Source organism: Acinonyx jubatus, chromosome A3 (assembly GCF_027475565.1).
Source record: "Acinonyx jubatus isolate Ajub_Pintada_27869175 chromosome A3, VMU_Ajub_asm_v1.0, whole genome shotgun sequence".
NCBI lineage: Eukaryota > Metazoa > Chordata > Mammalia > Carnivora > Felidae > Acinonyx > Acinonyx jubatus.
Genome location: NC_069388.1, coordinates 128516561 through 128544539, shown reverse-complemented (window position 1 = coordinate 128544539; position 27979 = coordinate 128516561). Strand labels below are relative to the sequence as shown.

General features: G+C 52.6%; 1 protein-coding gene across 1 annotated transcript; it reads left to right on the top strand.

Annotated features, from left to right (window-relative positions):
- Positions 1 to 1721: 1721 nt before the first annotated feature.
- On the top strand, positions 1722 to 27230 carry TRIB2 (tribbles pseudokinase 2). Its single transcript, XM_015074756.3, has 3 exons — positions 1722 to 3437; positions 8190 to 8482; positions 25891 to 27230. The coding sequence occupies exons 1-3, from the start codon at positions 3168 to 3170 to the stop codon at positions 26357 to 26359; spliced, it is 1032 nt and encodes a 343-aa protein (XP_014930242.2). The 5' UTR covers positions 1722 to 3167; the 3' UTR covers positions 26360 to 27230.
- The last annotated feature ends 749 nt before the right edge of the window (positions 27231 to 27979 follow it).

Sequence of the window (27979 nt, the reverse complement as noted above, 5' to 3'; positions counted from 1 at the left end):
TGAAGAAACAGGGACCCAGAGAGGAGAAAAGTCTTGACTCAATTTTCATTTGAAATCAGAGGCCCAGACAGGGCTTGGGACCGGGCCTCCCAACCCCTAGTTATAAAGCGCTGTTGGTGGCCACTGACCAGAGGAGACCAGGGTCTTCCTGACTCATCTGCAGAGGCTGCCTCAGGTCTGCTTCCGAGATGGGCATAAGCATGTGAGTGTCTTCAGGGGGCAGAACTGGATGAAAGGAATCTGCTTAGCAGTCAAGGCGATAGTCTGGGGAAGCTCGTGAACTCCCCTGCGGCCAGGCACTGAATCCTAGGCAGGTTTGTCAGCACTAAGATGCTGAGAAGTGCCAGGAGGCACGGGGCCATTTTTTGACCTTCTTTTCAAACGCTGGTCCTGTGGTGGTGGCCTGCCACACACCCAGTGTCCTCTCTGGCCAACTTCCCAGGAACTTCTTATCACCAGAGTAACCCGGGTGTCCGTAACTATAAATAGGCCCCCTTTCTACTCAAAAGCGGCCTACTGTGGACAGTAAATTACAAGGATCCCTTTTCCCTCCCGCACTGGAAAATATGCGTAGGAGCATGGAGAAGCTCAGAGGGCTCCAAGAGTCTTTTAAATTCTCCTTTCCCAGTCTCTTGCTTTTTTTGTTTTTTTGTTTTTTTTTAATTTTTTATGTTCATCCCCCAACCAGATTGCTTCTGGTTTACCAAGAGGCACTAGATGAGGACCTGGAGTTCCTAGCCTCTGCAGGAGTTCAAGCCCCTATGCCTGGTGTGTTTCTGCCCCAGACAGAGAACCTGAGTCTGTCTCCCCAGGAAATCCAGAATAATGGGCGGGGGAGGGCCAGTGGCAAAACTGCACCCGATTCTCCAAATTGAGTGCATTTGCCCTACTTGTGTGTTCTGGGGGAGAAGGGTGGCTAAGAGAAGAGATCCCTTGCAGCCCAGCACTTACCCGCAGGTGTCTGTTTCACTGGGCCACCAAAGACCTCGGGGCACCGTCCCGAGTGCAGAGGAAGAATGAGGGCTTGAATTTGGTCTGAGTCCAAAGGTGTCTTCAGCTGAAAAGGCTCAAAGCGCCGGGAGTGCGGAGTGGGTGGAGGGGTAGGGAGGAGGGCGACACCAACCCAAAGGGTGACTGTTCTTAGATGCGGAGTAAGGTGTTGGGGAAAGATAATGAAACCGATTTTTGAAACCCCGCGGGGCACCGCTGGTTCAAGGGATCGCCAACGGGAAAGAGCTCCTGGCTCCGAGCGGCGTGTGAGCCGCGGTGGCCTGAGGCTCACAGGGTGCCTGGCTTCCCGGGCGGGGGGGGGAAGCGCCTGGAAGATGAACTAGGAGAGCACAAGTACGCTGAGCACTGACGGCGCTGCGTGGGGGAGACGCGTGGGTAGCTGCAGCCGGGGGACTCCAGCACCACCGCCCGCCGTGGCGCCGCGACCCCCCCCCCCCCGCTCCCCGCGGCGGGTGCACTCTCTCCCGAGCCCGGGGCCGCGGAAGGATATCGCGCTGCCACCTCTCCGGGGCCGAGCCGGAGAGCCGCGAGGCCGGCGCCCGCGCCCGGGCCGGGAGCTGCAATGGCAGTGGCAGCGGCTGGCGGGCGCGGGGAGCCGCCCGCTGATTGATGGGCGCCCGGCTCAATGAGGGGGGCCCGGGAGGGGGCGGGGCGGGGCCGGCCCTGGGCTGAGCCAGTCGCGGGAGCCGCGGGGAGGGGCGGGGGGGCGGAGGCTCCGTGGAAATGTGTCGGTGACATTGAATGGGGAGACGGAGCGCGAGCGAGGCGCGCGCGCGCACACCCGCGCACACAGGGCCCCGCTCGCTCCGAGATCCCCGGCCACGTAAGTAACTATTAATACCGCCTCGCCGGGAGTTGCGGGAGTGCTGAGCTCGGGGATTGGCCTCGGGCACGATCGGCCATCCCCTTCAATTTTAAATACACATTCCGCTTACCTCGGGGGGAGAAAGAAAGAAAGAAAAAATAATAATAAAAGACGAAGAAGAAAAGCCATCAATTTTCTCCAAAACAGACCCCACCGGGCAATTTGGGCTTTTCGGGTAGGGGGAGACGGAGTTGTCGTAAATTATTCCAAGGCAAGATCCAGGTATCCAGCGGGAAAGGAACGCCGCAGGTTGGCTGGGCTGGGGGCGCATCCCCTTCCAGCGCCCGGAGGATCCCCCGGAAGCTGGTGCCGGGGGAATCGGAGACTGCCGAGCCACCCTCGTCCCTGCCCGCACTTCTCCCTTTTTTTTTTTTTTTTTCTTTTTTCGGAGGACGATCTGGAGCACGAGCGAGCAGCGACAGCATGAGCCTGTGCTGACCTCCGCCCGGCGGGCCAACCCGGGCTTTGTCGCGGTACCTGCGCCCGGCCCGCGCCGCAACTCCGTGCCCGGCTTTTGCAATCTTTTGTTGGTAGCGCTGACCGCTCCAAGTTAAATGCTCCCTCGCTATTCTTTTTTTTCTGTTCTTTTTTTGTCTGTTTGTTTAAATTTTGGAGAGCTCTTGCGATCTTGGAAAAGCCTCAGACGCCATCTACAGTTAAAACGTAGGTAACTACCCTCTCCGGCGCCCCCTCTTCCACGCCCCCCACCCTTTCCACCAAAAAAGGGGGTGCAGCGCGGATTCTGTCTGCCGTGCGGCGCGAGCCGGTAGACCCGTGCTTATTTCCTTTTTCTTTTTGTTTGGTTTTCTAACGCGTTGAGACTGAGCCGCCGCCGTGCGCCCCTGGAAGATTGCACGAACTACGGCCGGGCTCCTCCGCCCCGTCTGCGTTTCGGAAGCCTGCGTGGGGATCGCTTCGGGAGACCGGGCGCTGCAGCTCCCCACCTTAGCAATCCGGTTACTCGCCTAGCTAGATCCGTGTTGGAAAGCGAGCGGGAGAGAGAGAGAAACTAAAAGTGCGGGGATTCTGCAGATCGCTGGCTGCTTTGGGGTAACAAAGGGACCCGAGTTGCTGCCGACTGAGCACCCCCGGGAGCCGGGCTCGGAGCAGACAAGGTGCCCGGCGGCGCCCATTTGGGGGCTTCTAACTCTTTCTCCACGTCGCCCCTCTCCCGTCCCCTCCCCTCTCGTTCCCTTTTAAAATCCGTGGCACCGAGGCGCCTGCAGCCGCACTCGCCAGCGACTCATCTCTCCAGCGGGTTTTTTGTTTGCCGAGTGCGATCCCCACACTCATGAACATACACAGGTCTACCCCCATCACAATAGCAAGATATGGGAGATCGCGGAACAAAACCCAGGATTTCGAAGAGTTGTCGTCTATAAGGTCCGCCGAGCCCAGCCAGAGTTTCAGCCCGAACCTCGGCTCCCCGAGCCCGCCCGAGACTCCGAACTTGTCGCATTGCGTTTCTTGCATCGGGAAATACTTATTGTTGGAACCTCTGGAGGGAGACCACGTTTTTCGTGCCGTGCATCTGCACAGCGGGGAGGAGCTGGTGTGCAAGGTAAAGAGCCCGGGGTTTGTTTTTGCTTTTTGTCTTTTAAAAAGATTCCCCGGCTGTTTGGAGGGGGCGGGAGGTCGCCGAGCTCCGGAGCCTTGGGGGAGGGAGACTCGCGGGATAATTACCCGTGGCCTCGTGAAATGGGGTTATTTATTTGTTCACGTTCGGCTAGTTGCGAAGTTTTTAGAGCGTTGCAGACAATGGGGCGGGCTGCGGCGGGGGCGTTTTGGGGAGAGCCTGGGGCGGGGAGGGCGGCGGGGACGGCGCGGGGGCCACGGCGGACACGCGTGCTCCCGAAGGCTCGTGGAGCGCCTGGACTCAAGGCCGGGTCCCGCCGCCCAAGGGATTTCTCCCTGTGTCTAGCCCCCTCCCCTTCCACCGTGGAGTAGGGAATCCCCCGCTAATTTTAAGGCACTGATGACTGGGTTCCCTTCGCAGCCATTGTTCTTAGAAGCGTGCAGGTGTTGAACCTTTGTTCGGAAGGTGCCCTTTAAAAGACACACACAAAGGTGTCCCCTCTGGCGGAGCCAGGGGCCCAGCGCGGGGAAGGAGTTTACAAAGAGCTCTCTACTGCCTGCAGCCTTGAAAGGAGGGTTGGGGGTGGAAATCAAAGCCGCCAGCGCACCTTAGGGTGTAGGAAATAGTGAGCCCTTTGGGTCCTTCTCTCCTCTCCTTTTTTCTCATCACCGGACTTCCATGCTTGAACACCCCCCCCTCGCGCCCCCCACGCCCAGCCCACACCTCTGCCTGTATGGTTTACAGGCTGGCGTTTGGAGCCCCAGACATTCGCAGTGCTAATTCAGAGCCGGGCACTTCAGTTCCCTTTTTGTCTCTGACCCCCAACAGTGACTGGTGTGTGTGTCTTTGTGTGTGTGCACTCCAGAGGAGGGGGGATGAGAGGGGGGATAGTTGCAAAAAAAGAGAGAGAGAGCAAGAGAGAGAGATTGGGAGAGAGAGAGAATAGAGTAGAGCCTACCGCTACCCAGGCATTGGACATAGATCAAGAATTCATTGTCACTTAATTTTACATTTGCTCACTCTTGGTTTTCCTTGGGGTCTGGGGGGGGGGGAGGCTAGGGGGGTGGTGAGCAATGAGGACCTTTGCTGTCTTTGAAATGGGCACTCTGCACAGCTGTGCTACAAAAAAATGCATCACACTTTTACCATCAACCACAGACTGCTTTATTTCATAGGGGACTGGACTCTTGCAGTGTAAATGAGGGTTTTGTGGGGGGCTTCAGTCAGTTTTGCAATTGCTCAGTTCAGATCTCGGGAAAGTCAGGGACTCTTTAAATATAGCTCTCTCCTTGTACTGAGCATCTGGTATTTTGCATCTTCTCCCAAGTTATTGAGACTCAGAGCAACTGTGCCCGGTTAACCAAAATTCAGTAGGCTATTCAGAGCTGGATTGAATTCTCAGAAGACCTACAACGTTGCACAATAGGGGCGTCATCCTTTGAAATGAATGAATTCCACCGAGCTGCCACTGTCCTATGAAATATGCACAATCGCCCCGCAGTGAGTGTGTTCACTCCTTTTGCTCAACTTGAGTACACCATTTCAATATTTTTCAAAGGCTGGAGACGCTTGCACGGAAAGGGATTCTGCCTCCAAATTCTGCAGGAGCATCTTGCTGTTATTTCTTTGTTTAAAGGCAGAGGTGATTCGCCCCTGCTGTTTCTTTCTCCCTCCAGATTCTTCAAGGCATATTTCACTTGGGGCTGACCTTACAGTGTCATTCGTGGACTTGCTCTTTGGCCTGAAACTGTACTTAATCTGCTGGTTTAGTTATTGCAAAGATTGAATCAGCCCCTCACCAATTACTGTGTGGCTGTGAGCGTATTTAAGAGCAGTATCATTGTTCCGCTGGACAGAGGTCATCCCTTTAAGACACGGCAGCCTCCGTTTTCCTGCCTTTCTACCAGAGGTGACATGGGTGACGACTTTTTATGCAGCCATCCTTGTCCATATCCTAGGAAGCTCCAAGTGGTTTTTATAAGGCTGCTTCCATGAGCCACCCTCAGAAATACGGTGTGAACTCAGCTTACTGTGGGGCACTGTGAAATCTACACAGTGCATCAAGTTCCTTTTGATGTCTCAGAATATAGAGTTCATGTCTCCTAGCTCTATGTTGACCCAAGGAAAAATGTCTTTGCAAACACTGATCAAATGTAAAGATGCCATTACCATAGAGGACCCTTGAGAGAATTCTACAGGATGCTATTTGGGGTCATTTAACCAACATAAGCAAGCCTGTTTATTGTCTCCAGGAACCTACTTTAAGCTAGGCAAATGGAAGAAGGGAGCTTCAGGGGGTCTTTACCTTATCATTTTCATGGAAATGATGGTAGTACAGTGCAGATTGACATAATTAGTGCCTTGGCATAATGGGCACTTTTTTTTTTTTTTTTGGTAAATGCTATTAATGATGGCCTAATCTTACTGCCTTATCTCAGCTGTCACATTATGTAACTAAGGTTCCAAATTAAACATTTAAAAGAAGCCGGCAACCAGGCTTATGGCTTGATTTTGCATTTGAAGGTTATGGTTTAAATACCAGTCCAACCCCATAAAGGCCTGTTATAGCTGCTAATAAAAGTTTGGTTCCTACCCATTTGGGAGAACCTAAGTATTTGTTTTGTTTTTCATGCTCTGTCCACCATCTTGGAATTTGATCTCTTCTACAAAGGGTACTGGCTATTTCTTGAAGCTGCCGTGAATGTTTCTTTCTTTTTTTTTTTTTTTTTTTTTAAGAAATTTCTGTGTCCATTCAGTTTCTCATCAGTGGAGCAGGATAACAGATTGAGGGTGTTGAGCAAAAAAATCCCCTTTTATTTTTCAAAAAATGCAACTTGAAGGAAGAAGGAGATTGTAAATAATCTTAACTCATGAGCACTGGCGACCGGAGCCCGCAGCCTGATGCTTCAGAACACAGCCTGCCCGTTACATAACACAGAGTGTTTATGTTAGCCACTGCAACATGTCTATTACTCTCTGTGAAATTTTTGAGGCTTTACTTGGTTTCTGCTGCCCACAGCCTGGGTGTTAAAGTTGACTCAGGGCATTTCGGATTCCTAATTGAATAGACCTCTGAGGTCACTGCTCGTAGGTCATCATTTGACCATATCAGGGTGTGATTTGTGGTCTCTGGAGATAATGAAGTATTCATTCTTAAATTTTAGGTTATAGTGGTAGCAGCCGTGCCGTCTTCCTGAGATGCCTCATTATGGTTCATTCACAACGTTACTGTTACTTTGCTTCCTCGCCCCGGGTTAGCACCAGCCCTCTGAGGTTCTCGCTGTCCTTGTTGGACTCACCGATTTCTTTCGAGTTTTGATCCTAAGAGCCTGTGTGCCTGGATGGGTTTGGGAAGGTCTGTGAGTCCCCTTAAAATGAATCTCCTATTGTGCGTGCATCGGAGACTGGGCATTGTCAGCGAAGAGGGGACAGAGCTCTTACCAGCTTCTCCTGTGGGACCCAAAAAAGGTCAACGGTGTTCTAAGTCAACATCTTCCGTCTCTGAAGGGGAGGGAGGCCCAGTGACCCTGAGTGCTTTAGCCATCTTATCCAGATTATTGGGGGCCAAGCCAGGATTAGAGCCTCGGTGTGGTGATTTCTAGGCCACGCTGCAAAATGGGGATCAAGGAGAGGATGTTCTAACTAATGAAAAAGATTTAAGAAGCTAAATGGTGGTATGCCCGTAGCACTGAGTGTTGTTGGAGCATTCCTGGCCTCCAGTGCTTTCCAGCAAAGCCCCTCATGCCTGCCCCTCACTCCTGCAGGCACAGAACAGAGTCATGTGCCCACATTCCCAGGCAGATAGGAAAACCACATTCCAAACCCAGGGATTTGTAGTCCTGATTTAGTGGAGGTCTTAAAATGAATGAAAGCTTTTTCTTATGACCTCAAAAATTCTCGGTAGTGTTAATTCCTCTTAGGTTGCTTTCAGAAAGGTATCGGGGATGGATTTTCTTTTTAAACAACCCCACAATGAGGTGGCATTTCACAGGCTAATTTTGATTCACAGAAAATCATTGCATAACTGATTCATTGAGCTAGATAGCCGTGCAGGAAATAGAGAAGCGTGTCTGCTTTCCTATTACAGCCTGTGTCCTATTCCTAATTCTGCCACTGGGGCTTGATTTGACTTGCTCCCTGAGCCTCGATTTGCACATCCGTAAAACGAAGGTACTGAATTAGATAACCCTAAGGCAGAGTCTACGTTTTTCACTGTTAATTGCTCCTGTCTTACAGTGCTGTGCAACGCAGTCGCAGAGCATAAAATATGTTGTCCACAATCGCTGTAGTGGTACAGAGATGTACATTTCTGCTCCGTTTTGCGTTTGGAAGGCGAACAAGGTGTCGTCTGTGCAGCTCGGGGTGGGCCACGTTCCGATTTTGCTTTTGTTCCTGTCTCAGCGGAGATGATCGGGACTTCCCGTTTGTGTGCTGTATGACCTGGCGCAAACCGCTTTGACCTTTATTTTCTCCTATAATCCTCCCCATGCTGTGGGTCAAGCGCCATTTGCCCATTTTGCACGTGACCGTTCGGAAGCCCAGAGAGATCCAGCAGCTTATTCAAGGCGACCCAGCTTTGGGAGCGGCCAGCAGGGCCGGTGTGGTCTGGGTCCGCGTTCGGTGTGCTTTCTCGTCCCCTCAGAAGCCTGTACAGTGGGAGGTGTCCGCACCCTGTGATTTTCTTGGTCGTACAAGAGGGATCGCTGACTCTCCGTCTTGTTGTGACCCCTGCTCTAGGTGTTTGATATCAGCTGCTACCAGGAATCCCTGGCCCCGTGCTTTTGCCTGACTGCTCACAGCAACATCAACCAAATCACCGAAATTCTCCTGGGGGAGACCAAAGCCTATGTGTTCTTTGAGCGAAGCTATGGGGACATGCATTCCTTTGTCCGCACCTGCAAGAAGCTGAGGGAGGAGGAGGCGGCCAGACTTTTCTACCAAATCGCCTCGGCTGTGGCCCACTGCCACGACGGGGGGCTGGTGCTGCGGGACCTAAAGCTGCGGAAATTCATCTTTAAGGACGAAGAGAGGTGAGTACCCTTCCTGTCCAGACCTGACACTCTAACAGGCCGTCCAGGAGTGGCTTGCGTGAGAGGTTGGAATGGACTATTTTTTTTTTTTTTTTTGCTGCCTGCTGTCCAGGTGAGAAGAGAGGGTGGGAGGACAGGGGTGGGGGGTGGGTAGTGAATGAATATTGCAGCGTTCTAAGCGCCCTCGGAAAACAAGTCGCTGCTCCTCTAAAGGCGTTACAGGATGCTCAGAGGACAGGTGCCAGGACACTCTGTGACCCGGTCGTTATTTTTCTTGTGGTGTCGTCAGCTCTGAAGGGTGGCTGCAAGCCTGTGTGGCGTTTTCAAGGTGCATGAGGCACGATGGCGACAATCGTGCCTTCAGAACGCTCGGGGCCTGGCATCAGTCATTTAGAGCCCATTTGTCCGTTCCCTCATTCAGGAATACCTCAGGGTGCATGTGGGTATCAGTAAAGTGTGCGTGTATAAATCACAATTCTCAGTACTCTGAAGATCCGTGTGCATGAGCTAGTTGACTCACCTATAAAGGAATGTTCCAAGCCCTAAAAGAAGATGATCTCCTGGGTCGGATGGGAACTGGGGGCTGGGATGTGAGTTTTAACTAGGACTTGGAAGGCAAGAAAGATATTTTATGGGAGACGCGATGTCGGACCAGGCTTGAAAGATGATGAACATGTTACGGCCAATGTGGGCAGGACCCGTGTTGCCGGTGAGGAACCTTCCAGTGCAGATGCACAGCCGGGTGAAGGTCTGGGTTATTGGAGGCGACAGCTGGACAGGCTGCTGGGCATCTGGGTTCCATTCATGCTTCTTCCATTAACTCGTTGCGTTCTGTTTAGCAAACCCACTGGGGCCTGCTTTGTCTTCCAGCTGACTTCCATTGTTAAAACTCTTCCAAGCCACTTATTTTTCTCTTTTGAAGAATGTGCGTTCTCAGAGGGGTGGAGGCCATGGATTCACATTCGTTGCCGACTCTTCCAAAAATTGTTCTAGAGTTTCTACACACGTGGGTCGTGGAGTTACCACGACTGCCTTGGGCATCCTCACCTCCTACTAGGAAAGTGGTTGGTGAAGTGAAGGTCCGTTGTCACAGAGCTGTTAAGAGCCATCTGAGTGCAAAGCCGATACGTGCCATTCATTCACTCGCCGGGCAGATCTGTGCGTCTGGTGCAGATCTTCCTGTCAAACCTTCCTACCTTCCAGTCAGTTTGGCCTGTGATATTGTAGGCTACTGCTTCTCGACGTCGGGTGGTGTGCACTTCGTTTTTTCTTTTGTTTCGTTTTGTTTTTTTCATTTTTATGGGTTGAGCTAATTGGGAAATGTCTGGGAAGCATTGTGGGATTAGCAAAGGTAAAGGGCCTGTGGTTACTTAACCCAAATGGGATAATTTCATGAGCATTTGCAATCCAGCTGAGTATTCAAGGTTCAGAGGGCCCGTGGCCACAGAGATTGGTTATTGTTCCACATTTTCACCCATAAACAGATATCTTAGGCATTTGCGGCAGCCAATATCCTGGTCTTTTATAGTGCACGGATTTGACCCTTATTAATAAACTGAAAAAGAGGGAGCCATTCAGAGATCTAGAATCTGGGACCACCCTTAACCATTTCTCGTCTTCAGCTCAGATGTATCTGCCCTCGGAGCCTGGAGACTCGGGTTTGTACCCTGGTTTCCTCTTTAATACTCTCTGACCATTTAGATTGGTCCCCGCCTTCTGGGCTCAAGTTTCTCATCCTTTTATTGTCCTGGCTCTGTTTTATTGGTTCTGAGGTTTTTCTGCGTTACAATAGATGTGTGTGCTTCTTTGAATATTCTCATTGGGAAGTAAGTTCGGCTGTGACTCCCAGCAGAATCCCGACAGAGATACTTTATCCTTCTGTGTGCCACCTTTCTTGGACACGGAGTAACTCTAACTTCTAAAATGAGAGGTTAACAGGTTATTGTTGAGCTTAATTCTCTCTGCAGGTTGGGGGTGGGTATCCTTGTGTTCATTTCACAGAGTAAGACTCAGAATGTGGGAAATCTCTCCGTGACAGACAGGAAAGAGTAGAAGTAAGGACATGTGCTCTGTTAAATGAGCTCTCAAGAAATTCATCTGCCTGCCCTGGGCAGTAAGGGCAACGATGCCCTCTTTCACGGGGATCCAGGTTTTTAAGCATCACCTTTGATCGTGTCTCTTTAGAGAGGAATTTCACACAGCAGCGAGTGTAGGGGGTGGTGCGTCCAGTGATAGCACATGTATGGTAAATACATACTTAGGAAGTGGGTCACAGTAGGGTGGACACCCCCAGGTCAGAACAAGGGGGCACGTGTAAACTCTGGGGCCTCCAGGGGGCCATCCTTCAGTCCTGTCATGTTTGTTGCTGCCTGGAATCAGAGCCCCAGGGGTGAGGGTGCTGGCCCCAGTGCCCACGGCTCGCTGGAAGCAAATAAGGGGCCGAGTCAGACCTGTCTTTTCCTTTATGGTGGCAAAGCGAAAATCCTTGATGTCCCAGTGCCTAGAGAAGAAATACCAAGATGTCGGGGTGCCTGGGTGGCTCAGTTGGTTAAACATCCAACTCTTGATTTTTGGCTCAGGTCATGATCTCATGGTTCCTGAGTTGGAGCCCCATATCGGCCTCCATGCTGACAGTGTGGAGCCTGCTTGGGATTCTCTGTCTCCCTCACTTCCCCTCATGCACACACCCTCTCTCTCAAAATAAATAAACAAACTTAAAAAAAAAATAGAAATGCCAAGAGGTCAGAAGCTTCTGACACAAGGACTGTGCATTTCTGGTGTTGATTTTGGAGTTTGTGTTGGACATTTGCAAAAGAGCATGACCCTTTCTAGAAAGATCCAGAAAGAAGTATCCCATGTGAATGTGAAACCAGAATACTTCACCGGAGCACGCATGGCAAAGCTAAATCCTTTTTAACTTTAGAGAGCAATTTCCTTCTGAGAAAGAAAACGTAGGTGACAGGGAGGAAGCTGGTCATCATCTGTCCCTGGCGTGTCTGAGAGCACCTGAGCCCCGTGCAGCCTCTCATCCCTGCGGGACTGTCAGGGGGGAGGATGACTCCTCATCTGATTGGCGAGGTGACTGGGTTGCACAGGAGCTAAGTGACCTTTCTCAAGGTCACTGCCGGCATGCCCAGGGAGCTGGCCTGGAAATCCTACCATTTGACTCCAGAGCTCTTTCCCTATCCCTCACCTTGCTGAATGCTCGGTGGACTTGTCCTACTTAGCATGACCGGTGTCTCCGTCTGGGCAGCTCTGAGAAGGTCGCTCTCATTCTCAAGGACACTCTAAATGTTCTCATTGGTAGCCGATAGGAACTTTGTTTCCAGCCAGCTGTCAAACTTTTTGTGAAAGAGGAATAATGCCTTGTAGCCTTTCTCCTTGTTGTTTTGGCTTTTAACCTCTCGTTCTCAGAGCGTGAGTCTCTGGTTTTGTCACTCAACGTGTTTCTCCCTCCGTGTGTCCAACAGCCATTGGGTTTCGCAGCAGAGTTTCTCTTTGTTGGTCTGCACAGTGGCCCGCATGGAGCAGCCTGCCCGTGTTTTGAGGGGGGGCAGCGGTCTGGGACCTCACTGGGACCTTGCTGCTGGCAGCTCTCGCCATCCATGCTAATCAGCAGGACCTCCTCAATAGGTATTTCGATAGCACTAGAGCCTCTGCCTCTCCTGACATCATGGCACCTGTAAGAAAACAATGGGTTGAATTGGAAAGGCTTTTGAAACGTTGAACAATGGAGTCTGTGTCTGTGTTCGGACCCTTTATGCATTGGTCCTATGGGGGAAAAACACAGAGGAGGCTTTTGGAAGTCCTGTGTTCTTAAGCTTCCCATCACCAGACCCCTCCCTTGCGCATGGCCTTTGATCTCTCAAGGATGTGCTTCTTACTGGTTGATTCTCTTGCAAGGGGTTGAAGGTGAAAGCCCTCGCCCCCCCCCCCCCACCCCCGTTCCCAAGGAGACCCGCCTGTGAGCTGACTTCCTATGCATGAATTTCCGATCCTGGACTGTAACTGAATCCATGACCAACCCGTGAGAATATTCTTGGTGGCGCTGTGAGGGCCATCAGTCCAGGTTCCCAGAAACAGCTCTGAAGATGCCACCCCATGTTCTGTTAGGGCCTGATGGCAGTGTGCCTTGTCTCTCTGTGTTGAAGCCGCAGCACCTCAGATTCTTTGGCTTCCGTTTTATTTTGGTTTGGGTTCTAGATGCAGATTGTCTCTACCTCTCATTAGCTACCCGGTCTGGGAGGAGTCCTTTAATGCTTCTGAGCTGTGGATTCCTCAGAACAGAAGTAAGGTCTGCATCCCTGTTGGTGGTTGTGAGAGCTGAGTGTCGTGATCCAGAGGCGCACAGGGTGGGGCAGGGGCTCGCGATGGCCAGCAGCTCCTAAAGTCATGGATAACATGGTGCCACTGTGGAAGAGCTGTTCCCAAGGCGCCGGAAGTGCATGGAGAATGGGCTCCGCCCCTTGGGCCGCCATTTCACAAGGAGTGAACCCTTGGGGGTCTAAGGGTTCAGATTTAAGCCACATTGCCCTCTCGGTTAATGACAGGCATTGCATCAGTGTTGCGGGGAGGGGGTGGGACCGGTGACCAGCAGGGCAAAAGCGCAAAGGGCGGGGTGGATAGCTCAGCAAGGCCAGGAGGTAGACGAGATGTCCGCAGGGGAAGGAGCTTTCGAGGCACATGCGCTCCCTTGGCCCCACGCGGCCCCTGTGTTCCCAGCCTTTTGCTGCTGTCTCCTCCGTCCCTGGGACGTTTCTGCAGGACGGACCTGCAGTTTTGTTTTTGTTTTGAGGAAGTTAAACCCTTACCCTGATTGGGCTCACTCTGGACACACCCTTTGCATCCACAGTTTCGGCAGTAAAATCGGAGATGGGCTGATGGGGTCAGAGGGGCCCCCTGTGGGTGGGAGCCCTGAATTAGATAGAGGGCAGTGACCGTGCCGCTCTGCCCGGGCAGCCCGTTCTGGGAGGCCTCGTGTTTGAATTTGAGCCTCCAGGGGAAGGCCTGAGGCTGGGAGAAGACCCCTTACTCCCACGGGGAGGCCGAGGCACTGGATTCTAGGCCCTGCTCCTGCCCTCCTTACTGAACTTAATCTTGAGAAGTTACATAAGCTCTTCTGTCCAGATTGCCTCATCTGCAGAGTGGAAGTAACAAGGAGACTTTCTTTGTGAAATTAAATGAATTAATGCGGGTGAACCCGGTGCTTGGAACCTGATCAGCCATCAGCAAGCGGTAGCTCCTGCCGTCCTCACATCCTGTGCACTTAGTGACAGGATGACACTGGGTGACACAGGGCCAGCTCGCCAACTCAGATGTGGGGAGCCCTTTAAGCTGCTGCAGCCTGGGGCTCCCACCGTGGTGCCCGCTTTGGCCAGCTTGATTTCTCTTCTCCCTTGGGACAAGGCTCCTTGCCACCCCCCTCCCCCAGCGCTCCCCCGGTCGCAGTTCAGTGTTGACATTTCACCGCACAGAAATACCCCATGTGAATGGAGAAACATGCCTCTGTACAGGTTTCTTCTTTGGTTAGAAGATTTTTATCTCTTGACGTCACAGGTTTGATTTCCTCTGCTTCGTGGAAGCTAATCAGTGCCTGCTTCTGCGGGAGGGAGGCCGGACCCTTTTTAGAAACCCCGCAGCAGCCCTAGGGGCCCTCGTGTAACCATCTACCCCGGCACCCTACCCGTGTGTCCTGTGGGGCCCAGGCCTTGTGTTGCCCTGACCTGCCAGTCTCTCTCTCTTTCAGTATCTAGCAAAGTATAGAGATCTGTCCTGCTTTCTTTCGTTAGTAGCGATTTACATTGAGTGGTAAGTTCACCGTATTTCAGGAAAATATCTTACCTTTTTGCTTCCCAGGAGAGAGAGCTCCTGGAATTCACTTATTTATGTGGACCACTCTTATGTACTTCAGGCATGCCAACCCTTGGGGAAGGGTCACTCCCCCACTTCTCCCTGGATGGGTAAGCGATCCCCTCCCCACCACAGCACCCCTGCAGTCTCCCCTCCGCTCACATTGTACACGTGCATCCCTAGACCGTCCCCGTCTCCTCCTGGGCTGGGAGCTTCTTGGGGACTGAGGCTGCCTCGGTTTCCCTGCTGCCGGAACACGGTGGGCACTGCGTGAACGAAGATCTCCTTTATTGAGCGCGTGCGTCTCAGATTGGATTCTCATGACGGAATGAGAGAAGAGAGAAGTGGGGGTGAGTACAGATCGTTGGCCTCTAGATCATTTCCCAGATTGGGAGCCCCTGAAAGGCTCCGTCTTATCAGTCTCCCACGGAGACATCTTTGCAAAGAAAGCTCCTTTCAGCCTTCCGCCTCAAATGAGAAATTAACCCATTGTTGCCATTTGGATTTAATGATTTGTGCAGAAAGACATTTGAGACAGTGCGGTCAGTGTCTGTGGTCAGGTGTCGCGTTTATGAAAAGCTTCTCTAATCACAGTGAGAGGGGAGAGCATCCTCAGGGTTCCTCACTTAGAAGTGGGCTAAAAGTCGGCATCCTTCAGTAGGATTTCTGGCTGAGCTGCTTACTGCTTGGGCTTAATCAGTTAGTTGACGAGCTGGACTGAGACCCTGGGAAGGTGAGGCCAGGGGCACAGCCGTAGGAGTTTTTACTGCCTCACTGAGCCGTTTGGCCTTGGCCTACCTCCTCTGACATGGGTTGGAGATCGTGAACTTCCAGTGCCCAGCACGGTGCCGGGCGCACTGCAGAGCCTTAAGAGGATAGCGGTCATGACTGGTCTTGGTCATCAGCTGCTGGCTTTGGGCCTCACCACCCAACCACCCGGAGGTCCCTTTGTTTACTCAGCAACCTGTCATGGGCCAGGCACTGTTCTAGGTGCTGTGGAAACTGCCGTGGCAAACGAGACGGAAGGCTTTCCCTCATGGGACTTACAGTTTAGTGAAATAATACCTAGATACACCATGTGCCAGGCCCTCTTCTAAATACAAGGGCAGTTAAGTGAACTGATTTAATCCGAATTAACTACTCTATGTATATTCACCAGCTTAAAACCAGTGAGGAGGGGCGCCTGGGTGGCTCAGTCAGTTGGGCCTCTGACTCTTGATTTTGACTCAGGTCATGATTTCAGGGTCGTGGGATCGAGCCCCGCATTGGGCTCTGCACTGAGCACGGAGCCTGCTTGAGATTCTCCCTCCTCCTCCTCCTCTTCCTCCTCCTCCTCCTCCTCCTCCTCCCCCTCTGCCCCTCTCCCCTGCTAGCTCGCAGGCTCTCACTGTCTCTCAAATTAAAAAAAAAGAAAAAAAACAGTAAGTTAGTGCTATTATCCCCATTTTATGGATGAGGGAACTGAGGCTCAGGGTCCCACAGCTAATCAGCGGCAGGCCTGGGGATTTGTACCCAGGATACGGGACTCCCGAGCTTAGGCTCTGGAAAGACCACACTGGCTGTTGGAAATGGACACCAGCTAAAATTTCACCCCTTGTGTCTGATCCCCAGAAAGAATTTTCTCATGCAAATAGGCAACAAGTAAACACCAGCAGGGTGTTTACTCCTGACCGGCCGGAGTCTAAGTGAAGCTCAGTGCTTGACCTTCTCTGAGCAGTCATGGGCCACTAGTTCATTAACCCCCTGGACAGTCCTGTGATGTCCCGTTCTGTTTCATGGAGTGGTTTTGTTTTCTGTACAGAACTGTGAAATGGGGTCTGTTTATCTTTCTGTCTTCCCTATCTAGCCCAGGACTGGCATTGTAAATACTTGGTGAATGTCTGACAGTTGTCTAAGTGGGTGTGTGAATAGCCCCCTACGCCCAGGAGGCATAAATATTATAAGAAAAATCCCCTAGAGATATTGATGGCAGGAGGCAGTAGATGGAAACACATTTTAAATGTCCTTTATCCAGTACTCTTGGGAGTTTCTCTAAAGCATGAAATAGAGTCCAGCCTAGTTGAAATTTCCTGGGACTGTAGAGAGTGCAGTTCTTAAGCAGAATCATGCCCGGATACTCTGAACTCCAGACAGCATGTTGGAGCTGGGGGCATCTGAGACGTGGGAGTCATGCTACTTTGCAAATATTGATTAAGCATCTGTTTTGTACCACATACAGCGCTAGGTGTTAGGGGTACAAGAATCGCTATGGGGAGTTGTTGCCTGATGGAAGACAAAGTGTAATAGTTACTTTTCATGCCATGTTACGGGTTGCGGGTGGGCATTAGAGAGCTCTGTGGAAGCAGGAAGAGAATGTTCCAGCGGTGTAGTAGGGTGTAGAGAATGAGCGTGTCAGTGAGGAGATAGGTTCCTTCTTGGGTTAGTCTGAGTGAAGTAGAGAGAAGGGGAGGGTGTTGGGAAGGATGAGTAAAGGCCAAGAGACATGAGTGAGCCTGTGCAGGGGGGGATGATGTACTGGTGGAGGGTGCTATATGGGGGTCAGAGATAAGACTAAAGAGGGAAGCACAGGTCTAGGGCCTGGGTGCATGCCCTTGTCCTTAAACTTGACCTGAAATCCAGGAAATGCTACTGAAGGGTTTTTCTAGACAGGACAGGATGGGGTCAGGTTGTGATTCTGGAAGCGTATGGGCAGAATGGACCCGGGATGGGTATTGACTGAGGCTGAACCAGGCCCCAAGCGGTGGGATCAAGGAGGAGTGGGTAAGAGGTAGAATTAACCCCAACCCTTGGATTTTTACAAATGAAATGAGGAGGGAATGTCCTTCTCCAAAGTTCTACAACGTGTTGGCGGTGTGACCCAGAGCAGGGCTCAGGTTTTCTGCCTCCCAGAATTGGTCTAGTATGTGCCTGGGCCATCTGGGTGAGGCCCAGGTTAGGACTCTGCCAAGTGGAAATCCCTGCCTGGCCCAGCGCTGGACCGCTGCTCCCAGTGCTCCCTGGGTCGGTGGGGTCAGAGGGACTGGCCTGAGCCCTGCTCCTGCCCTGCCAGTCGTCCTGGGTAGGAATGTTCTGGACCCTGAGTCCGCCTGACTACGCGGCAGGGCCGGAGCAGGAGCTTGAGGGGCGCCTGGCTCCCTCTCCCTGGGAGAATCCAGGTTGGGTGGGCCCTCGGAGCAGTGCTGTCCTGCCCTGGCAGGAGATTGCCTGCGGAGCCTTTTCTGAAAGGCTGGATCGATTGACTCGGGATCAGGGGATCCTTTGGGATCGCGTCTCCCTGCAGAGGAGCAGGAGTCCTGAACGGAGGACTAAGGAGGAGCTCTGAGTGGCGCTGCCTGTCTCCGGGTTCCCCGTCTGTTCCTGTGGAGACACAGGCTGCCCTCGGATGGTGTCTTCCTGCAGTGGGACGGCCTCGGGGGTGGGACGCGATGGCTTCCCCGCTGTCCTGCAGTCATAGTGTGTCAGGGCTCAGACGTGCACCAGCACGCAGACAGCACAGGCCTTTCTGTTGTGGCCGGGCAGCGGTGCTGTGGAAACATCTGGGTGCTTGAGTCGGATCGGGCTTCTCATCATGACCGTACTGTTCCCTAGCAACTTCCTTCATCTTGGTAAGCTGTGATTTTTCTGGTGCATCACACGGGTGCAGGAACCCCCCCGCCCCTCCCTGACTGTGGTCAGGTAGTGAGAGGATATACCACCTGGGAGAACCAAGCAGCCCCTCCCTGTAGACTTCCCTCACCCGGACCCGACATGCCTCCCTGTTGGTTACCTGCTGCCCTCTTGCTGATCTGGAAGCAGCCTGACCTTGGTGTCAGTCTGGTCAGTGAATCTACAGGATCTGGTACGTCAGTGGCTCTCAGGGGTAACTGTTGGAGAAAATCTGCGCACTCAGGAAACAGAGAACTCGAATGACGATTTATCTGGCAGAGTTTAGCAGCCTGTGGCTGTCACGTCGGCTTGATGGCAGCCTACGGTATGGGACAGTCCGTGGCTGGGCACCCCCAACGGTAGCCCCTGGTGGGACCCTTGCTTGCACAAGCCAGCTGGCAGCCAAGGGCAGCTTTTCAGTACTGGGCAGAGTGAAGCCAGACCTGGCCGCAGTTGACCTGTCTCACTTGACCCTTCGCCTGCTTGGACACCCCCCCCCCCCCCCCCCCCCGCCCATGGAATGGCCTTCAGTGACTTCTCTGAATTCCACTGACCTCAGGACACCGGACTTCCCGTCCCGGCCAGGCCCACTTGGTCTGGCTGAACTCCCAGCCCAGCCCCACCCCGGCCCACCCTGTCCTGATCCCTTCCTGCCGAGAGCCCAAGGTGGTGTTTAAAGGTTTAAAGACAAAGCATGATTTGCTTGGCCAGGCCACTGTTGACTTTTTTGGACAGAGCACTGATTTGGAAGCTGAAAACCTGGTTTTGAGTCCCAGCTCTGCCATCGCTTGCTAGGTGGCCTTGGGCAAGTCACATCTGCTCTCTGTGTCTCAGTGTTTTCGTCTGGGAAATGAGAGGGTCCAGCCACCTCTCTCTGCCTCGTGAGCTTCCACAGTTAGGTCACGTGAGTGCAGGTTTTTGTCTGTGATCTAGTGCTCAGTAAATCTGGGGCCTTCCTTTCACAGGTTTTCTGTCTTTGTCACTCAGGAAATCTGTGTTGCTGGTGACAGCATGTGTTTTGGGGCGGGCACCAGCACGAACAGCCTCCAGATGTGGACTCAGAACTCTGTTTCCTCCGTTATTCCGTCTGCGGGCTAGGACATTTAATCCCCTGTGCCTCAGTTTCCTTATTTCTAAAGAGGTTTGCGTGTATCATAATACTTGCCTTTCAGTTTTGTTATGAGAAATAGAGATGTGGACTGAAAAACTCCCAGCACCTAGTAGATGTCTTATTCACGGTCACTGTTGTTGTCACCATAATTGTCATTGTTATTATGAAGCTGTCACGGAGGGGACAGTGCAGTTCCTGTAGTTTCGATTAAAGACAATTTATGATTGAGAATTTTGAAGCAGGTATGTTTACATTGTACAGAAGGGAAACTGAGGCTGAAAGGTCTGGCTGTGGTCACACTGGTCCTGGGCCTGGGGCCACGGGGAGCCATGCAGGCCTCGGCTTCGAGTGGGTGGGACACTGCTCCTTGGAGGCGGGAGTAGAGCCGTATCCTGCCGGTCTGGCTTCCTCACCTGGCTGGGGATCTGATGGCACAAGGCCAGTAGCCAAGTGCACAGGCTGCCCCCGCGCGAGCCTTTTCCATTCAGAAATTAAAGCAAAGCAGGCTGGTTCCTGCCTGTGCCAGGGACGAGTTGCAAAATGCATGCAGGGATCCAGATTCTTAGCCAAGAGGATTCCGCCCCAGGCTAATGGCTCTTTCCTCCAAGAAGCTGCCTGGAGGTCGCCACTGTCATTCGTAGCTTTTTTGGTCACAGCAGTTGTCCACCCCCCCTCCCTCTATTCTTCATGTACCATTTTATTCCCACCGCCTCCCAGTAGCCCACTCTGATGTCCCTAGGAGTTAAGGAAGGGAGAAGAATGAGCAGGGCACATATTTGGGGGTAGAACATTCCAGGCCAAGGGAGAAACCAGTGCAAAGGGCCCAGGAAGGAACACCGGCAGAGAATTCACATCCACTTGGATCTGCCTGAGGCTTGTTCCTCTGTCTTGTCTCATAGGCTCTGGGGTTGAAGAAGGGGTGGGGCTTATTATCTTACTAATAAGATGGGTTAGAGTCACCACCATTTCTTTGCAGATTTCCTGTGCTCGGCTTTTCGGAAGGTACTTGCGTTGTTTCCTTTAATCCCCATAAAAACGGAGAAGATGGCTGTCACACATCATGTCCCTAACCCCAGTGCCTACTTTAAATGCCCTGCCCATTCGTTAGTGGGATATTTGAATTCCTAGGACCACCGTGCCCTTGTTGATTGTTCTGGAAATTGATTCCTTTGCCTGGGAATTTATGATCAGGGGACAGCAAGAGTTGATGGAGGGTTCATTTGCATCGTCCCTAGCGGCCAGGTGCAGGTGCTCTGCCAGGCGCCCCTCCCCCCACGCTCTGAAGAGGAGAGAGGGGCAGCCCTGCTCCCCAGAGGGGGAAGCCAAGCCCCAGAGACCTTCTGAGGGTCCCTGCAGTTGGGCGGCAGGTCCGGCGCTGGGACTACAGCCCAGCCCCAGGGTCCTGACGTGTGCACCCGGAAGGTTCTGGTTTAAAAGACGCACTCCAGACTGCTCGCCTTGACTCTCACCCAGGAGTGATGTAAACAAGTTTGGGGTGTTCCGAGAAGGAGACAAGGTCAGAAGAATGCTTGCGAACCCTGCCCTTCCTCCCCATCTTTATTCCTAGGCTTCTCTTCCTCTTCTCGCCTCGCCTGCCTGGGATGTTGGTGCCCCTGGCCCTGGGCGGGTGTGTGCTGCCCCGGGGAGGGGGTCTCGTGGACGGGGACGCCCTGGCTGCTGTTCCCTGGGCCGGGTGCTCGGGTGGGTGAGGCAGGCCGAGGGCAGGGGGGGCTGGCTGCCTGGAGCCAGGGGAAAGGTGAGCGCCCCGCCCCCAACTGGCCTCACTGGCCTTGCTGGCTCACCCCTTCTGAGCATTGGGCTCAGCATCCACATAAAGGGATGACAGTTGCTGCCTTGGAAGCTGATGTTAGAAACTTTAAAGAGGAAGTATATGTAGATACCTGGCGGGTGTTTAAGGGCACACTCTGGCACATCGCACAGTGAGCCGAACGTGACAGGTGGATCCGAAGCCCGGCTTCTGAAGGGAGGCGGGGGAAGTGGCCGGTGGGGGGGGGGTCAGCTGGGGCGGCGGGGGTGTCAGACGATCATCAGCAGCACGTGGGTGCCCTTTCTGTTACGCCCTCGGGTTCACTGGGTATTTGCACAGCCACCAAGTGCTGGAGATGGAGGGGGAGAGAGGCGAGTGCCGGTGAGTGGGTTCCTCAACAAGATTGAACCCTTGGCCATGGGTGAAGGCTTTTTTCCTCTGATCTGGCGAAGGGTTCCAGAAGAGGCGTCGGGGTGGAAATAGGGTCTCTGCTGCCTGGGGGAGCGGGTGGGTCACAGGGGGAAGGTGACCGTTGCCGTCAAGGGTTGTGTCCTGGAAGGGGATACGTCTGGAAAAGGGCTGCAGATGTGGTTTAGCATAAGGAGCTTGAGGTGGTGACGTCTGTCCCCTGCAAGGGCTCCACCAGGAGCAGTTCATGGGTCTGAAGGCACATCTGTACCTGTCCTCACCCCGCCAGGGACTGAGGTGTTGGAATTTACAAAGCCTGTTCCCGTGGATGCTCGACCTGACATCCTCTTAATCCCGGCCAGGCGGGCAGAGCAGGGCTCTTGTTCCTTCAGAGGTGAGCACACTGGAGCTCTGAGGGGTTCCTGGTGTGACTGTCCCTTTCACTCTGATTGACGTGGTGTGACTGTCCCTTTCACTCTCAGAGGGTCTGCTATGTGGCAAGCCCCGGTCTGGGAGCAGGAGATACAGCCATAAAGAGAGGCGATGTTCTCCACATACAAAGCGACCTCAGCCACCTGCTCCCGAGCTCCTGGAGGGGGCAACGAGGTGATCGTCCTTGCAGGGACCGCGGGAACCAATGCAGGACTGAACGACGATTCCCGGCGCCGTTGTGGGGCCTGCGAGTCCTGGGGGCGGGTGCTACAGGATGTAGGATGGTCAGCCAGGGGCTCTTTAATGAAGCTCCTTTGAGCCGAGACCTGAAAGAAGAAAGAAGGTGAGCAGGAGTGAGATGCCCCTGGATCTGATAGAAGAACATTCCGGGCAGGGGCTGGGGGAAGGCGTGCACAGAGACCCCAGGGAGCACTGTGGCGGGTGGTCGGTGTGTTTGAGGGACCGTGAAGAGGCTGGAACGGGGCGGGGGGTCAAGAGGCCTGGGGCTCACCTCGCAGCCTTGGGGAGAACGTCCCCCAGACCCACTGGACACCGGACCGTCCCTTGCTGCACAGCTAATTACCGTTGCCGCAGCAGCTCGAGTTATTCCTGTAGGCATTCTGCTGTCACGACAGTGACCTTGGAGGCCAGGAGTCTGGCCAGCTCCTGAGCCAGGTGGGGCTGCTGCTGGTGAGGGTCGGGCGAAGGAGGCTGTTGAGGGAACCTCCCTGGGCTCGTGATTTGACCCCCCTCCCCTCCCCTCTCTGGGTTTCCGTGACTCAACTCCTATCCCGGAACATCGCATGAGGCTGGTGTGGGTCTGCCCCACCTGCCGCCTTAGGTTAGAAAGAGCAGCAGGAAGAAGGAGATTTGCTTTCCAGCAGCCCAATTCCAGATCAACACATCTAGGCCCTTCCTGTGTCTTGAGATCATTCACTGAGGAGGGAGGAGAGGAACAGAGCGTGTGTGCTCCAAGTTGTAGTGGAATATGGGCGAGCAAGGAACGAGGGCGCGTTGCTCTAGATGCGAATCCCAGGATGTTAAAACGGGCAGAGACTTTCAGGCTGTCTGGTCCAGACGGATGTGCGAATGCGCTCAATGCTGCTGAGCTGTCCAGTGAAAAATGGTTAAAATGATACATTTTATGTATACTGTACCATAATAAGAAAATTAGGGGCGTCCAGGTGGCTCAGTCGGTTAAGCGTCCGACTTTGGCTCAGGTCTTGATGTCATGGTTCGTGGGTTCGAGCCCCGCGTCGGGCTCTGTTCTGACAGCTCGGAGCCTGGAGCCCGCTTTGGATTCTGTGTCATTCCTGTCTCTCTGCCCCTCCCCCACTCACATTTTGTCTCTCTCTGTCTCTCAAAAATAAATAAAAAGAAATTAAAATTAAAAAGGACACTACCTTGTCCAGCACCCCTCTTCAAGTTTAAGAAACAAAGAGATTGAGGGGCGCCTGAGTGGCTCAGTAGGTTGGGCATCCGACTTCGGCTCAGGTCTTGATGTCACTGTTTGTGAGTTCGAGCCCCGCGTCGGGCTCTGTGCTGCCAGCTCGGAGCCTGGAGCCTGATTCCGATTCTGTGTCTCCCTCTCTGTCTGCCCGTCGCCTGCTCACACTCTGTCTCTTTCTCTCTGTCAAAAATAAACATAAAAAAAAAAAAATTTAAAAAGAAACAGAGGGGCGCCTGGGTGGCTCAGTCAGTTGAGCGTCCAACTTCGGCTCAGGTCATGATCTCACAGTTTGTGAGTTCGAGCCCCGCGTCGGGCTCTGTGCTTGACAGCTCAGAGCCTGGAGTCTGCTTTGGATTCTGTGTCTCCCTCTCTCTGCTCCTCCCCCACTTATGCTCTGTCTCTCTCTGTCGCAGAAATAAATAAACATTAAAAAATTAAAAAAAAAAAAAAAAAAGAGATTGACTTCCCAGAGCCACACCACAGGTAAGAGATGTAGTGTGGCCTGGAATCTGCCCCCCCCCCCCACCGTCTTCCCCACCCCCCCGCCCTGGGCTCCCAGCCCGGTCCCTTCACCAGTGACACGGCCATTTATGGCTCATGGACAGAAATGAGTGCAGGGGAATGCGGTCACTCCTTAGTCTTTGAGACTTCTGTCATCCAAGTATGAGATCTTAGAATCAACCCAGGGTTTCATCACATGTTTTGCTTATAGAGCGCTAACTTGATGACCCTGAACCTCGCCTTGCTTCCATGGCTCCCTGTGTAGCCTTGGTGACTGCCCTGAAGGGGTAAGCCCTGTCGCCCAAGGGAGAAGGAGGATCAGTAGTTCATGGACCCGAGTCACAAGCTCGGATCTGGGAGGAGAGCCCTGTGGTGGTTTTTCCTCCTCCCCGGCCATTTGAGCCCCGTGGCGCCTCTGGACGACGGGGCGCGTGCTCCGGTGCGCACTTCTGAGATGAAGGAGGCAGCTGTTGAGATGACACCGACCTCGCGGGACCTCGTAGGCACTGTCCGTGAGGCCCTACCCCCTCACTCCGGCCCCTCCGCCCTGTCCCTTGTCACCTTCGTGGCAGGCATTCGTCTGTGTGATGGAATGGGCCCGAGTCTGCGGTCTGACAGCTCCTGGACATGAGCCGTGGAGGGTTCTGGACGGGAGAACAGGAGGAGGATTTCCATCCTAGGCTCTGGAAGGTAGCGGTACCTAGCTTTCCACTCAAGGAACGGCAGGGCAGGGAAGCGGGAATTTTCGGAAGGCCCCTGAATTAAGGAGAGATGCAGGTCTTAGGGGCTTATGGTGCTGGGTCGGGGGCAGCCGTCAGCCTTGAACAAGTCCTTTCACATCTCGGTCCTCAGCTTTGTTCACTGCAAGTACGTATTATTTTTAGGAATTTAACTTCCAAAAGTATTTACTGAGCCTTATTTTATGCCTAGTGGTCACGTCAAGCCCTGCTGTGCAGAGACGGGTGCTAGGCCCCGGGGGCTGTGAGTTCAACGTGGGTTTTCTCCATCTCTGTTCAGGAGTGCATCCAGGAGGGTCCCGGAACCCGTCAGCCAGCTCATTCGTCCTTAAATGGCAAGGGGCAGGGGCACCTGTGCGGCTCAGCTGGTACAGAGACCGACTTTGGCTCAGGTCATGATCTCGCGGTTCACGAGTTCAAGCCCCACATCGGGCTCTGTGCTGACAGCTCAGAGCTTGGAGCCTGCTTCCGATTCTGTGTCTCCTTCTCCCTCTCTCTCTGTCCCTGCCCCACTCGTGCTGTCTCTCTCTCAAAAATAAACAATAAATAAATAAATATGTAAACGGCGAGGGCAGATCGACAGACATACCCCTGCACTCGTGAGAAATCAGCATCGTGCGTGAGTTGTCACAGGTAGAAGATACAGGCAACCAGGTCACATTAGTATTACGTAAGTCAGGGACCAGCCCTTGGGAATGTGATTGGCAGGATGGGAGGCAACTTCCACAGCAAATCTTGGCAAGGGGAGGTCAGCCCTGGGAGGGCTTAGCTGCTGGTAATGGATGCCTGCTCGAATACATTCCCCAGCTCTGCTCGTGTCCTGGAGAGGCAGCTTGGTATTGGGGAAGGAGGGACAGGTTGATGAAGCAAAGTGTGGGGCAGGTCTTCTCTATTTCCCAGCTAAAAGGCGCTGAACAAATTATTCCTACTCAAGCTCTCTGAGCCTGGATGTTCTTGTCTGTAAAATGGGATCATAAAATCTTCCATGTCTAACAAAAAGACTGTTAATAAAGCCAAGATACCGTTGAGTAAAAGGTCCTTCCATACCGTGTTCTATCACATCAGCCGGAAGCTTGCCGGAACGTTTGGACAGAACTTCTGGGAGCTTCCCAGTTGGCTGGATCTGAGTTCAAATCCTGTGACTCCCCATCACTACCTAAGGGCGTCTTTGAGAATAGCACTGGATCTCTTACTCCCTCATCACTGAGATGGGGAGATAATCAAGTCATTTAGAGTCTGTTTACTTGCTGGAGGTGTGGGACCCTCCCACCCCCAGTAGATCTTAAGGCTCTTGCAAATTCCCTGTCACTCTTGTTCACTCCTGGGGCCCCCTGCCCTGGAACAGTGTATGGCACCTAGAAGGCACCTAGAAGTCATGTTTGGCTGGTTGAATGAATGAATGAATGAATGAAGGGTTTTGGAAACATTCAAGCAGGAGCTGTGTGATTTGACAGTGATGAGATTCGTGTGCACCCGTAGGAGCTCACGCTTTCCTCTCTCTTGCAGGACCCGGGTCAAGCTGGAAAGCCTGGAAGATGCCTACATCCTGCGGGGGGACGATGACTCCCTGTCAGACAAGCACGGCTGCCCGGCTTACGTAAGCCCAGAGATCTTGAACACCAGCGGCAGCTACTCGGGCAAAGCAGCCGACGTGTGGAGCCTGGGAGTGATGCTCTACACCATGTTGGTGGGGCGGTACCCTTTCCATGACATTGAGCCCAGTTCCCTCTTCAGCAAGATCCGGCGGGGCCAGTTCAACATTCCAGAGACTCTGTCGCCCAAGGCCAAGTGCCTCATCCGAAGCATCCTGCGGCGGGAGCCCTCAGAGCGGCTGACCTCGCAGGAAATTCTGGACCATCCTTGGTTTTCTACAGATTTTAGCGTCTCGAATTCAGGATATGGTGCTAAGGAGGCGTCTGATCAGCTGGTGCCGGATGTCAACATGGAAGAGAACTTGGACCCTTTCTTTAACTGAGCTCACGCCCCACAGAGACTTAAGCAGGTACCGGGAGCAAGAGAGGGCAGAGGAAAGTCCTTCCGGGGCACGCACGTCTCCTGGCTTGGTGTTAAGACAGACACTGACACTCAACGTTTTCTCGGTTCAGAGAAGGAGAACCTTCAAGGAGCTGACCGAACATGTAGCATGGGGGCGAGAGATGTGGGGTGGGAGTCTGGGGTCAGGTCGGAGGGGTGGGAGCCCCTGGCGCTTCCCCCTTCCCTGACGCGGCCCCCGGAGCCCACCCCTGCCAGCGGGGCTGTTTCGGCCTACCCCACTTTTCATTTGTTCCAAAATAGTTGCAGATCCTGACGGAGCCCAAACTCTCTGCCTCAACCACACATCTTGGCATCGCACTGTTAGCTTTTAACTTCTTGTCACGATTCAGGGAAGGTACAATTGGCCAAGGATTCTTTCTTTCTTTCTCTTTCTTTCTTTCTTTCTTTCTTTCTTTCTTTCTTTCTTTTTTCTTTTTTTCTTTTTTTTGAAACAAGCCGGCCACCTACCTGATAATTATTAATGGGGTTCATTTAAAAAACAATTCGGTGCACACAGACTGACATGAAACCTGGGTGCTAAAGCTAAAAGAAAATAAAAGTCCAGTTTGTGTCTCTTAATCGCTCTTTTCAACTCATTTCTTCTAAATAAACGATTTGCCATCCTGGTCAGGAAATGACACGTTGATGCTCTGCTCCCTGAAGGGGGAAGAAAAAAAAAAAAGCCTGTCCTTTAACAAAGTGATTCTGTTTTGTGTCCACGGGTTTGTGGCAGGAAGCTATTAGAAGTCAAACTTCCAGAGGCATTACCGCTATTAGAGTTTAAAGAAAGGAAGGGAAGGAAAAAAGAGAAATCCACTCCCGAATTTCTTTCCTTTGAGCAAGGAGGGCTGCCTTATAGATGGTCCTCTCTGCTGGGACGATGGCACCGGGGCCAGATTAGCGGGAGGGGCATATTGAGAGTCCGAAGCTTTTCGCAACACTCTGGTCTCAACGAAACCTCTTGTCTCTGTTTTATTGGATGACCAGTGACGCAGAGCAGGTTGTCGCACATGATGAAATCCAGGGCAGCTATTTTGTTTCCTTTAGGAAGAACGATCCTTTTGGCTCGGAAGGCCCTCTGGTTTGGACAGAAACCCTCGGTAGAGACAAGCGGGAAGAAACATCAGCTGAAAGCTAGGATGTTATAAATACAAACAGCTCTCTGTCCCAATACGCACCTTTGTGTTTTCAAGAACTCTTCTATTTATTAAGGAAAATGTCACATTGTGATGTATTAAGCGAGTACTTCAATTACGGGTTGACTTGGGATGACGTTACATGCTGTAGTTAACATTTATATATATATATTTTTTTTCTCGTTTGAGTATCTCTGTCCCTGAAATAACCTTTTGTTTGGCTTTTCTAGATAGCTTTGTTTGATTTCGAGTGGCAACTGTTTTTTATTACGGCTTTTCTATTGCTGTATGATACAGAACACTTTTGGCATAAATATTTGTGTTTCCAGTACCTCAGTTGTTTGGATTTTACCGCCTGTATACGTTTTTGTGAAATGGTCATGTTTTTGGGTAGGTAACACGTGGACTCTAGTATGTAAATGTTA